General features: G+C 39.1%; 1 protein-coding gene and 1 long non-coding RNA gene across 7 annotated transcripts in view; both read left to right on the forward strand.

Moving 5' to 3' along the window:
- Window positions 1–367: 367 nt before the first annotated feature.
- Window positions 368–3,192, forward strand: LOC122527959. Its single transcript, XR_006306463.1, has 2 exons — window positions 368–1,447; window positions 1,710–3,192. It is a non-coding gene; the product is annotated as an uncharacterized LOC122527959 (long non-coding RNA).
- A 95-nt stretch (window positions 3,193–3,287) lies between these two features.
- Window positions 3,288–12,438, forward strand: part of LOC122527954 (calcium-activated potassium channel slowpoke) — a 137,288-nt gene continuing 128,137 nt past the window's right edge. For 5 of the 6 annotated variants that reach the window (XM_043652578.1, XM_043652579.1, XM_043652580.1 and 2 more), the window contains exon 1: window positions 3,289–3,830. In XM_043652578.1, the coding sequence (XP_043508513.1) occupies window positions 3,528–3,830 (303 nt within the window). In that variant the 5' untranslated portion in view covers window positions 3,289–3,527. Of the gene's footprint in view, window positions 3,831–12,438 lie in introns of all 6 variants that reach the window. The other variant, XM_043652575.1, reaches the window with a different exon arrangement.

Raw genomic sequence — 12,438 nt, forward strand, 5'->3', positions numbered from 1 at the left:
TTTAAATACGAATGATAAACCATATAAAATGATGAATTTATTTTTATTATTTATATTTTATCTTTATTAAAATATGCACACATATATTTGTGCAAAATTAAAATTTCATGTAAGGTAAGCAAAATGAGCAGCTTGCTGTAAGCTGACGCTATAAAGTTTATAATTTATTGTTATTAATATTATATTAATAAATAATATATATTATAGGAAATAAGAAAGAGGAAAGATTAATAAAAGCTGAATAAAAAACATTAAATTGCTTTTTTGAATATACTTTTATTAATATAATGTAAAATCAGTACTTGTATACACTATGTTCTAAAATTATTTGTTTAAATTGCATCCTGAGAATATTTCTCATAAATTTCATTTAAAAATTAATTCTTGAGCAAATTATATATAATAATTTGACTTATAGTAAGTAAACGTTTGATTTAGACATTTTGTAATATTTAATACTGTTACATATTCATTAGTATTCTTTCTATCACAATTGTTTGGTAATACATCTCGTTTTGTTTTCAGTCATTGCAATTACGAATATTAATAACTAAATAAAAACAAGTTCATAAACTCCATTGTAAAACACTCTGAAAGAAACAGGAGAAACGGAATAACAAGATTGCGACAAATTACAGTAAATGTCAACAAAAATCAATCTCTTGGCTGTTGCAATTATCGCGAAGTTTCATCGACAGAAAATGCGACAGGTTTCCTCGATACTCGACAAAAGTTGTGTCGCGCGAGGAAACGCAATAACGCGTTTAATAAAATTTCCACGGTGACACGGTTGCGGATACTCCAAATCTAAAATTCGAATGTAAAATGCAGGAGGCTGGAGCGCGAGAGATCAAAACGTCAGGAACAACATAAAAGTACGAAAAGAAGTACGCAGTAACGGTACAAACCGACTGCATAATTTATCGTTGTAGCGAGCTACGAACAGTTGCTACGACAGGGGTTAGATCTGTTTTGGCGCAGCGATGTTCGGCGGCGTCCTCTGGCGATAAGCTCGGTTAGTAGAACAGGGGACACGGTGGGGGGATAGACTGTAGCAACGGAGCGTGCGTCTACGTCAGGAAAAGCTCTGAGCTTATTGGTCCCGGTCCATTGTTGCGTATTGATTGCTGCGGAGCGGTGGTATGGTCGTTGGGACACTCGGTCGTCCTCATCGCCGTCGTCGTCGTCGTCGTCGTCGGTGGTACAGTCGAGTAGGTTAAGAAAGCGGGACACGCGTACAGATAGATCGGTTTTCCGTGTCGTTGTGATCGAAAGCGCGTTTCGTCGCGTACGATCCATGGATCTGGGTTTACTATATAATATTTACACGTAAAATACAAGTATATATACATATTATATACGTATTTCTTCATATATACATATTATTACACGTACACCAACAAACCAGACACACTTACCCATATATCCGTGACACGGGCAAATACTTGTAAGTATATATATACACGCGCGCGCGCGCGCGCGCGCATAATTATACACGACACAAATTAAAAATTATTTAGGTGTATAAGTCTGTATACACGTAGATACGACACGCGCGCGCGCGCGTGCGCGCGTCCATATACACACTCTTTGAACATACATAAACACTTACACAGGTACACGTACACACATATCACGTACACGATACAAATCAAACATGCAAATATACGCACACATGTAATTAATAATATACATGTGTACGCGTATAGGTAAATTTTAGTACAAAATACACACGCGTCGACGTACAGTTGAACATCGAGCCACACGCACGTACGTATGTGTATATACGTGGACGCACGCGTATGTATATATCATCGTAGTGGTGTCAGTGGGTTGTTTTCCTGTTTTCTGTTTCTCCCCCTTTCGAGATTGGAACTACCTGCAGCATCAGCGGCGGCGGCGGCGGCATCAGCTGCCGCCGAGCGTGTCAAGACCGATTTCCACTGATCCCCGGTCGCGATAAACGCGCTGGATAGTTCTGGAAAATTGTCTCGCGGATCCTACGGTCGAGAAGGGAACGATCGACAGACACAGGAAGAGAGGAAGAGAGAGAGAGAGAGAGAGAGAGAGAGAGAGCGTGAGCTAGAGCGAGAGCGAGAGAGGGAGAGAAAGGGAGGGAGAGAAAGAGAGAGAGAGAGAGAGAGAGAGAGCGAGAGAGAGACGAGAGAACATGTACGCCAAGAGAATCTCGACGAGCGAAAGGACCGAGTAGCAATCGGGGGGGGCTAGTCGATCGGGAAGAGTAGACAACACTCGAAAGCTTTCATTGGTCCGAGAAAGCGTCGAGAAGAGGCGCAAGACGAGAAGAGTCGACTCGAATGTAGAAAAGCCAGCGGGGTGCGATCGGTCGAGCCATCTCTCGCGACAGGGGAAGCTAGAACAGGGACGAGCGAAACGAAACGAAACGAAACGAAACGGGGGGATACAGCGATTAAACGGACGAGATCACGAGCGAGAGCGGAGGAGAGCGAGCAGCGAGAGTGAAGAAAGAAGAGGGTGTCGCGAAGTGAAAACGAAGAATAGAAAGAGGAAGAGGAAAAAAAGATAGACGTTGGGTCGGTCGGGGGGGCGGGGGGGAGGGGGGCGGGAGAAACGAGTGTGACGAACGAGATAAGGAGGGAAAGAAAAGGGACTTGGGTTGGCAAGAGGACAAGGAGAAGATTACGTGTAGGGGAAGCTACCTGGCCGGAGAGCGCGGCAGCGCGGCGGTAGGAGAGGGAGGGAAGCAAGAGAGAGAGAGAGAGAGAGAGAGAGAGAGAGAGAGAGAGAGAGAGAGAGAGAGCGAGTGGCAGTAGAAGCGGCCAAGTAGAAACCAGGGGACGGGTAGCAGCCAGTGACAGTAGAAGCGGCAATTGAGTCGGACTTTGGCTGGATTCAGCTAACCGGTGAAAATAATCTCCCCGAGAGAATAAGTGTGTTACGGGGGTGGGCGGGTGGTGGGTGGTGATCGGTGCGTGCGTGCATCGTGCGTGCATCGTGCGTCGTGCGTGCATCGTGTGTCGTGCGTGCGTGCGGCGTGCGTGCATAAACAAGAAAAAGAGAAAGAGAAGAAGGAAGAAGAGGAGGAGGAGGAAGAGGAAGAAGGAGGAAGGAGGGAAGAGGGAAGGAAGAAGAACAGGCGAAGGAAGAGGGGAACAGAAACGTGGTGTTGGTAGTATAAGGCAAGACGATATATAGAAAAAGAAAAAGAAAAAGAAAAAAGGAAAAGATCAAGGGGGAAGATAATAGATAAGAAAAATAGAGGAAATAGAAAGGGAGGTTGGTTGGTTGTTCGGTGGTGGTGGTGGTGGTGGTGGTGGTGGTATTATCGGTAGTGGTGGAGGTGGTGGTGGTGGTGGTGGTATCGGTAGTAGTAGTGGTGAGTGGGCGCAAACTGCGCGAAGCTAGTTCGTGGTTGAAAGCTGCAACGAAGCGCGAGGCGTGCAGAGTGCAGGAAATTATGAAGCGCATAAGGAGCGCCCTGTTGGCCGCCGCTTGTGACAGCTGCCGGTGAATGTGTGATCCGGGGGCAGCAGAGATCCACCGTAATGACGACCGAAGAGACGACCGAGCAGCCCCCGGTAGACGACTGCCTGAAGGAACGGAAATGGTGGTGCTTCCTGCTGTCGAGCATCTTCACTTTCCTTGCCGGGCTGCTGATCGTACTCCTCTGGCGTGCGTTCGCCTTCCTCTGCTGTCGCAAGGAACCCGAGTTCGCCCCAAATGACCCGAAACAGAAAGAGCAAAAGACGAGCCGCCAGGGCAAGGAGTTCGAGGGGACTTTTATGACCGAGGCCAAAGACTGGGCCGGTGAACTGATTTCTGGACAGACCACCACTGGACGTATTTTGGTGAGTCGTTTTACCTTTTGCTAATTCTTCTCTCTCCGAGCATCAATGTGCCGCGTATGCTTTACCATCTCGTATCTTTCGTCATCTCAGTTTGAGAGGCATTGAAACGAGAGCGAAAGAGACCGAACGACAGATATTATCGAGAGGTACAATTATTTTCTAATTTCTGCCATACTGCTTCAACTACTTTACCAGCTTTCGCATTCGTTCGCAAATTATTCGAAATTATTATTTCGTCTGAATTTTCATCGCGTTCCTTAAGCCTCGAACGATCGAGGCTGTACATGTGCGTGAGAAATATTAATAAACGTGTACACTATGACTTGTTCCATTACTTCACGCTTATGTTTATTTGATGTTGTCATCGATATAAATCACGTTCACGAACGTATTTCTGTGCTCTTGCGGAATTACGTTGGTATCTAAACTTTCAGTGAACTGTACGCGATTGTTGTCAGCCTTCAGAGAGAGAGAGAGAGAGAGAGAGAGAGAGAGAGAGAGAGAGAGATACCATAGATCGATAGGAAAAATTGAAGCATTGTTTCGGTCGTTTGCACGAGATGGAATGTAGTACGAACAAAAAATTAATATACAAATTCAGTACGTGTCACGACGTTGCTTCCTATCGCTAGAGGTTTACTCTTTGCTATGACTGTGCTTTTACGAAGAAAGTGAAAAGGGATCTAGTTACAAGCGCGAACGCGTTAGTGGGTCAAATCCTGACTCTTACTCGAGTTTAGCAAAACCGTACAGTTATTGGAAGAAATTGAAATTGCTTATCGAGAGACAAAAGGATATTGCACCTGTGAGGTTTCTTGAAAATTTTTCGCATTCCACGCCAAGATCAATTCGTTTGATTTAAATTAAAACGATCGACGATCGAGCATAATTTTTATTCCTCCATCGTGAACAGTTTCGTACCTGTGAAACCCTTTTCTCTTTCGTTTCGCATCATCGAGATACGCGAAACCCAACGAATATAATATATTTTGTTACGATTTAAATATTACAACGCAGAAAGGAACGTTTTGCTGTTAAATAGATGTACGATTATCATTTCCATTTGCTTGTTGTTTCCTTCGATTGTCGTTTATCTCATCAATCATCGATCGATGGATTGTATCGGCGATTCTGTCGATGATTCACAACTGTGTGTGCACACCGTACGTTCTTCTAGAAACGAAAGAAAAATTATTACAACACATCTGCAGGAGCAACTATACCCCCGTGTTACATAGACGGTGGTATACACGTACATATAATGCCATGTACAGAAAGTGAGTTCACGGCACGAGTTAGCTCGAGTATCGTAGCTGGTGACCCAGTTTTCGTTCGTGGAACCAGCACGTCGTTGACTGAAGTAGAGGGGTAGTTTCTACGCAGTGCGTGCTTTATCCTGTGGGGCGTGTTTCCAGCCTTTCTCCCTTTCAAAGCTTCGCCGTTTCTATTCTCTTTGAATTACTCGCCTCGCTTCCAAACGAAGGAAAAGAAAAAAAAAGAAAAAAAAATGCTAATTTTCAATCGAATTTATGAAAGGAGAAAAAGTCAAATTCCTCAACGGAGCATGCGTCGAACGTCGCATTTTTAACGTAGCGCAGACCAATTTTCATCTTTTTTTTTACTTTGAAATTAATAAAGATAATAGATAATTTTGTTATAGAGAAGTTATGTCTAGATTTGAAAAAATTTTAATCATACAGTTTACAGTTTAGTTTCACTGATAATGTTAAAATACTCTTGTATCACCACGATACTAGGAATAACACAACTGTAACATAATTTATAATTTTTTTTACTTTTTTACTTTGAAACGTGTTCTTCGTAGCGTTTAAGCGGAATATTAGCCCGAGAGAGAGTTCTTTGTTTTTTCCTTTTTTTTTTTTTTTTTTTTTTTTTTTTTTTTTTTTGTAATTAGGAGAGACAACAAATCCATCGAGAAAGTGTGGAGAAAAAATTCTTTACGTCGTACGAAAAACTTTGCGGAATTGTTACTTATCCGATCGAGAATTACCTTAATTCTCTTCTAGCGAATCGTTTCCACTATTTTATGAATTTACATACGTACACCAATAATGAATGTAAAGATGAAATCGCGTTTGTCAACTGGTTTGACAATTCGCGTGGAAGCAGAGAACAGGGAACTGAATAAAAACGGACGTAAGTTTCGTTTTTAATTCAGGAAACTCGGACTTAGTTACACCGTTGCGATTACGTTTGTTGTTGGAGAAGTTTTTGCCTCGTGTGGTAGATACGTAACACAGATCTACTTTAGGACTTGAATTACCGTTGCAGTTTCCTATTCACATGACGTGTGCACTACTTTAGAGAAGGTACTGCGTCATTTTTATGCTTCCAGTTAATTTCCATAGTTTGTCCTATTTCGATAGACTGTGCCGACGTATACGTGTACATTGTGTTTAAGAAGTGTGTTTCTAGGTTGGACGATAAATAAATCGAATAAATTTTCGTATTTCGGTCTACACGCTGCAAGCTCGTCCGTGAAATCTTCCCTTTTTCGTTTCCCCAAGTGTTTCCATTCGTTTAGACCAAAGTAAAAGTCGATTCTCGCGATTTTTAATTACAGGCGATTGCAGTGAATCAGTCGCAATTATTTCGATAAGTATCGTCGAACGCGATGCTCGAGGTGAGAAAGTGTAGTTTTGGCAATAGTGTGTCGTCCGTCGTCACAGTAGGATTCCGAATTTCTAATTGTGGCTGATGATTAAAGAAGTTTATCGCGTATCGCTGCAAAATTACGTGCACCTTCCAACTATAATTAGAATAAAGATACGTTTGCGAGAGTGGCCGAGTTAACATTATCGGTAACTATCAGCAATTAAATTGTAAAAATTGTGCGTTTTATTTGAGATTACAATTCTTCCAAATCTACATATAACGTAGAAATCTACTGTAACGTAATTGTCCACTATGTTTGAGATTTTGACTAATCTCTGTTCACTTATATATTTTTTGTTATAAATTATGTTACAGTTGTGTTATTCCTAGTATCGTGATGATACAAGAGTATTTAACATTATCAGTGACTAAACTGTAAACTCAAGATTAAAATTTTTTCGAATCTAGACATAACCCCTCTATAACAAAATTGTCCATTATCGGTTTGACGTCTCTGTATTAATTTCAGCGTTTTGAATTATATTATTCCTAGTATTGTGGCAATGCCATTTGCCAAAGTAATCGATTTAACATTACCAGCAATTCAGTAATTACATTGTAAACTTGATATTAAATTTTTTTCAAATCCAGACATAACCTCTCTATAACAAAATTGTTTATTATCGATTTGACGCTTCTTTATTAATTTCAGTGTTTTAAGTTATATTATTCCTAGTACCGTGGCGATTCATTTGCCAGAGTAATCGATTTAACATTACCAGCAGCTATCAGCAATTACATTGTAAACTTGACATTAAAATTTTTTCAAATCCAGACATAACCTCTCTGTAACAAAATTGTCCATTATCGGTTTAACGCCTCTTTATTAATTTCAGCATTTTAAATTATATTATTCCTAGTATCGTGGCGATGCCATTTGCCAGAGTAATCGATTTAATATTACCAGCAATTACCAGCAACTAAACTGTAAATTTAAGATTAAAATTTTTTCAAATCCAGACATAACCTCTCTGTAACAAAATTGTCCATTATCGGTTTAACGCCTCTTTATTAATTTCAGCATTTTAAATTATATTATTCCTAGTATCGTGGCGATGCCATTTGCCAGAGTAATCGATTTAATATTACCAGCAATTACCAGCAACTAAACTGTAAATTTAAGATTAAAATTTTTTCAAATCCAGACATAACCTCTCTGTAACAAAATTGTCCATTATCGGTTTAACGCCTCTTTATTAATTTCAGCATTTTAAATTATATTATTCCTAGTATCGTGGCGATGCCATTTGCCAGAGTAATCGATTTAATATTACCAGCAATTATCAGCAACTAAACTGTAAATTTAAGATTAAAATTTTATCGAATCCAGACATAACCTCTCTATAACAAAATTGCCCATTATCGGTTTGACGCCTCTGTATTAATTTCAGGGTTTCAAATTATATTACGGCCATGTATTATTTCTAGTATCGTGGCGAAACTCGGGCAAGCTCGGGAAGATCAATTGGGTTCACTTGTCAATTCAACGGGGGAATCGCGTGTCTCTCTTTATTAAGCACGCGATATTCTTCTTCGATGCATTTTCTATATATTCTCTCTCTCATTGAATAACGCAATGTCGCCTTATATAATAATCGACGTTGTCTTACGAAGACCAACGGGGTAGGTTTCTCTCTAATTTAATCCAGCTGGAACTTACCGCTGGCAACCGTTTCCTAACCGTGTCTTAAATTCTACAAAGTAGATGACGTCTGTGCCTTACCTCCAGCATTAAGTTTTTATCGAATTACAGGGAACCTTACACACGTCGACGTATCTTCGTTAACTTGACCATTCACATTGTGAATCTAATTTCCTCTGAATATTTCTGGCGCGAATTTGAATGTTACGAAATTGAGTCTGATCTTCTCTTCTCGAGAGAGTCAAACAGAACTGATTGACAAATAGAGATCCAAGACGTTTCTAGGAAATGGTGGCGATGAAATTGAATTCTAGATATATTTGTATTTGTAATCGTTTTGCACGAGAGGTAGCTTTCTCTTGTTTCCTTTACGGAATACATTAATATCAATTGGGAATTTTATCGAAAATGGTAATGATTCTACACCTGTTACTCGTGCTTCGCCTACAATATAGCAATATGCGTGATTTCCTTGAAAAAATATATCAGAATTATTCGCGTTCGTTGTGTCGGAATTAACGAAGGATTAGACCGATGATTTGTGATAGGAACGAACGATTTTATGATTGATGAAAGATGAATTTAATCGAGCATTCGTGTAATAGACTGACGAACAAGTAGTGTTACGAATATTTGTGCCTAATGTGTACACATGCTACGATACAATGCTCGAATTCTTGATGTTTATGTTAATTCGTCCTTAGAGCTCGAGCGTAATAAACTACCGATTATTATTAGTTATTAGAAGTTGAGGTACTGTTCTAAACATTGACTGTTGACACAGTATAAGTACATAACACGTGTATCGAAAGTCACAATAATAGTACAATTAATGAAATTCGTAACACTATTTATCAGTCAATATCGTATGTCTACTCAATTAACTTACAAACTTACTGTTTTTGGAATTTTGTTAGTTCTTATTTTTATTCTATTTCGTTTCTAACGATTACGATTCACAGTACGAGGTGATGAACAGATTTTTATGAAAATTCACACTCCTGAGAATACAGATAAGAAAATAGGGTCTCAGTAGAAAATTGATTTATGTATCAAATGTATTTCTTCACGTTGCGTTCATCTCGCGACGAAATTTTTCTAATAATAAATGCAATCCAATGAAAATCCACGGTCCAGCGACAAAGTGTGTTAACGAAATTAAAAAAAAAAAAAAAAAAAAAAATCGAGAGCAGAAACGAGAACGAAATTCACCGCTTAAGCTTTACAATTTATCGCGTTTTTATTTGTCGTGTTATTATCACGTTATACGCGAGCAGTCAGTCACGATGTAAAAAGGAGTGTCACGTAATATCGTTAATTCAATGCCATACTGCCTTGAACATGCATTGCCGTGCAACTGTGCTGTTATATGCTGGTGCATCGACAAAGGTTTTTATCGATTCTCTCCGCTGTGTCGTCTACACGTACACGTATGCATCCTATGCGCACAGCCCTCAAATTACACGTTAACTTTTTTGTCCACCCTTTACCAGATTCATGGAAAAAAAAAAAAAATTCCTTAGCGTGACATTGATCGTTACCTGAAAATGTAGAGGGTGAAGCACTCCCGCTTTAGTAATTTAAGTAATTCTCGAATCGGAAACGTTGTAACGACGAACTGGTTATTTCTTTTTTTTTTCTTTTTTTCTTAAATCGACTCTGATGTTTATAGTCTTGATCTCTTAAGTCACGTTTTAATTGAAGAAGTGCAGTAGAAATTAAATGGAGACTCGTTCTGCCTGTTAAAGATTCCAACAGTTACTCATCGTTGCTCTCTGCCCTGAATGCACCGAAATCCACAATTTACTATCTAATTTTCAATTGAAACTATTTACGGACTATGCTTGAGTTGTAAAAAATTTGAAAACGTACGTGTCTATTTTTAATTTCTATATTTTTTTTTTTTTAATATAGAGGGATGTTATACTTACAATATTCTGAAATTTAAGGAGGCAGGACAGTTTGTGACCAAACTACGAATGCTTTGGAGGGCTAGTAAAACAAAAGTACATATTTGATTGACATCAGCTTTCGTGGTTTATTTTAACACATTATGAACTATAAAAAGCAACATTGAGAAAGAAAAAAAGTGAGCTCTTGTTTAACTTTTTTGACGGCATCCTTTTACATAACATTTTTTTACATTGCCTATCGGTGTGCATGATTCCAGCCAAACAGGACTAGCTGCAACAAAAAGGCGAGAAAAATTCAAAAGTAAACAATATTCTCTAGCGATTGACGATCCAACATTTTCATTTTTGCGAAAATTATGAAAACAGTAGCTATGTGTCGAATTTATACCAAAAATTTCTACGTGTTTTGTTTATATTCTTGGAAATTGTTAAAAATTAAAAAATGTTCGATCGTTGATCTATATTAAATGTTACACTAAACGTGTCAAGTTTCACAGTAATCGGTTGGTTAGATTTCGAGATATCTTGCACAACGTTTCTAAAAACCTAGTTTAATAACGCATTTAAAGTTTCAGAACGTCATTTTTCACATGTATTCTTTACTTACTTTTTTCACTTATATATCGCTGCCCACAGTTCTTACAGTTCACAACTAAATTGAATCCAAGTCCCCTAATATTCGATTCGCCAAAAGTAATAATATTCGAATCACACGATTTACACTTTATAATACTGCTTAAAGTTGTAAACGGTGATACAAATTCAATGATTCTGTAGCCGCGGATTTATTATTATCACATAAAGCTGTAAACGGTGATACAAATTCAATGATTCTGTATCCGCGGATTTATTATTATACCCGAAAATAAGTCGTTTTAAAGGCTAGAACCTTTTGCATCATATTTCTAAGACTTCAAACTACTATTTAAAAGAAAAAACAAAAAAAAAAAATCGATTCTTTGAAAATTTCAAACTGCCCTGGCCCCTTAAATTTGTCAAATTAATCGGTCATTCTTCATTCCTTGGACTTTTAGATTGTCAGCATTCCATCTCCTTTTGTAGCCTGAAGCTATAGATAAAGCGATGATGCTGCAGGTCCGGGTGATTTAGGTCCAGAAGAGAGCAGGCCTTGAATCCTATGTGTTGGCTGCCCGGTTCATATGACGGATTTGTGATACATCAATCGCTGTTAAGCGTGGATCAGAAGTGAAGTGTCAGTAGCTCGTTTAGTCCATACACGTGTCGTCAGCTTTCTTCTTTCAGCTATGAAGCAGTTCTCCCCCTCACGTCTCTATACTTACTCGCTGTACACTGTACATTCTTTCTTCATATTCGTGTGTTTGGACTCTTCAAAGGAATTTCGAGCGTATTTTTTTCTTTTTTTTTTTTGAGAGCGTACGTACGCATGGATGCAAGATGCAAGGTGCTATTTAAAGAGGCAAAGGCAGCCTTGAACTATCGAGAGGAGGCGATCGTGTTAATGACTACTCTGTGAGTAACGTAATCGCTCGAGATACCGCGTTGAAACATTCGCGCGAACGTTTGAAATTCGAATAATGGAAAATTGTATTTCGTATTTGCAAAATGCAAAACGTACAACTAGCTGGTAAAACTTGTTGCTCGAGAAGTGTTAACGAGAGTCGTTGTATACGTGTTTTATTCAACAATAGAACTGCCAGCGATTAAAACGTGAAATTTCCATTCGGAAATTAAAAAAAGAAAAAAAACTTTACAATGCAACAAAGTACATACAAGTGAAAAGTTCATTTAAATCTGTGGAAATATCCAGCAGAAATTATAGATTGACCACTCTGGAACGAACAGATCGTTGCGTTCAGCTCGACAGAGACGAGAGATCGATCTCGACGCGAATTTTCAGATTACATTCGGAAGTTGGACGTTTCTAGCGTCTTCAGCCCCTGATACACGTCGACACACACACACACACACACACACGCGCGCGCGCGTACACACATAGGTCTATCTTTCAGCGAGCGTCAAGCATCAATGCGAATGCAAATAAACGGTTGCCAAGGCACACCCACTCCCTTCAATTACATTCAATGCAAGGATCCACCCTCGTGGCGAGTGAAACGCGCATGTAATCGTACGTGCATACATAGGCGTGTATTATGTGCACGCTTGGTTTTGTCTCCGCGATATCATTTTGTTGGAGTTTCTATTTATGACGGCCCTAGGAAGCAGGACGCCCGTGTTATACTATTCTAGCGCTTTGTATCGGACTTACTTTTAAAAGAGTTTCTTCAAGACGATACTTCAGTTTTCTTTTTCTTTTTTTTCCTTTTTTTCTTTTTTTTTTTTTTATCACGAAAGAAACTTGAAAAGCGTTTTTTGTAGCTACGTAAATATTTGTACG

Source organism: Frieseomelitta varia, unplaced genomic scaffold, assembly GCF_011392965.1.
Source record: "Frieseomelitta varia isolate USP_RPSP 00005682 unplaced genomic scaffold, Fvar_1.2 scaffold_240, whole genome shotgun sequence".
Classification (NCBI taxonomy): Eukaryota; Metazoa; Arthropoda; class Insecta; order Hymenoptera; family Apidae; genus Frieseomelitta; species Frieseomelitta varia.